General features: G+C 48.1%; 1 protein-coding gene across 1 annotated transcript in view; it reads right to left on the bottom strand.

The window, feature by feature from the left end:
* Positions 1–703, bottom strand: part of LOC131890747 (uncharacterized) — a 5,987-nt gene that overhangs the window by 1,108 nt on the left and 4,176 nt on the right. Inside the window, exons 2-3 of the mRNA XM_059240158.1 lie at positions 462–700; positions 146–397 (exon numbers count right to left, since the gene is read on the bottom strand). Of these exons, the coding sequence (XP_059096141.1) occupies positions 146–397; positions 462–700 (491 nt within the window). The remainder of the gene's footprint in view (positions 1–145; positions 398–461; positions 701–703) is intronic.

The following is a 703-nucleotide window of genomic DNA, read 5'->3' as shown; positions in this document are numbered from 1 at the left end:
GTCTTCTTTGAATTGAACTCGAGGCTCCAATTCTAGCCGCTCCATCTCAGCCTTGGCCGTACAGCAGCCTTCCGTCTTCTTTGAATTGAACTCGAGGCTCCAATTCTAGCCGCTCCATCTCAAACGAGGTTTTTCGATTACGAACTTGAGCCTCAGCCGAGCTGATGCTTGTCTCCTGACTCCTCATCATTTCTTGACGCTTGGTATGTTCTTGTTGAAGAAGTAATACATCCTCAGGTTGAATGTGACGCCGATCAAAATCATGCTCGAATCCCTCTCCACTCTGATCGTCAGCAAAGGTCTCATCTTGATATGGGTTGTGCGTGTCCGTTGCTAGCTCCTCCAAATTTTCCGCCACGGAATATTTGTCTTCTAGAACTGGAATATTTCCTGGGAACTGGAATTGAAAATGACAAGTCTCATTAGATACGGTGACTGTTATGCATAAACATTGAGCTCACCGATGATGAGCCTTGGCTCTCAACTTGGCCATTGATTATCGTCGTGGTGGAGGACTGTCCATACGCCGCCGAGTATGAATAGCTGTGAGATGAAGACGATTGCATTTGAGTCTCCTCCTCCATTAGGAAACGTCCATCGTCCGTTACGTATTCTTTTCGAACAGTCACGGGTGATGGGGGCAATATCCGAACACCGCCCTTGAGACCTTCCTCCTTTCCCTCTTGCCGCCGGACCTCCTCTT

This window comes from Tigriopus californicus, chromosome 11 (genome assembly GCF_007210705.1).
Source record: "Tigriopus californicus strain San Diego chromosome 11, Tcal_SD_v2.1, whole genome shotgun sequence".
Taxonomy (NCBI): Eukaryota; Metazoa; Arthropoda; class Copepoda; order Harpacticoida; family Harpacticidae; genus Tigriopus; species Tigriopus californicus.
The sequence above is the reverse complement of the archived record's forward strand: the minus strand, read 5'-3'. Positions and strand labels throughout refer to the sequence as shown.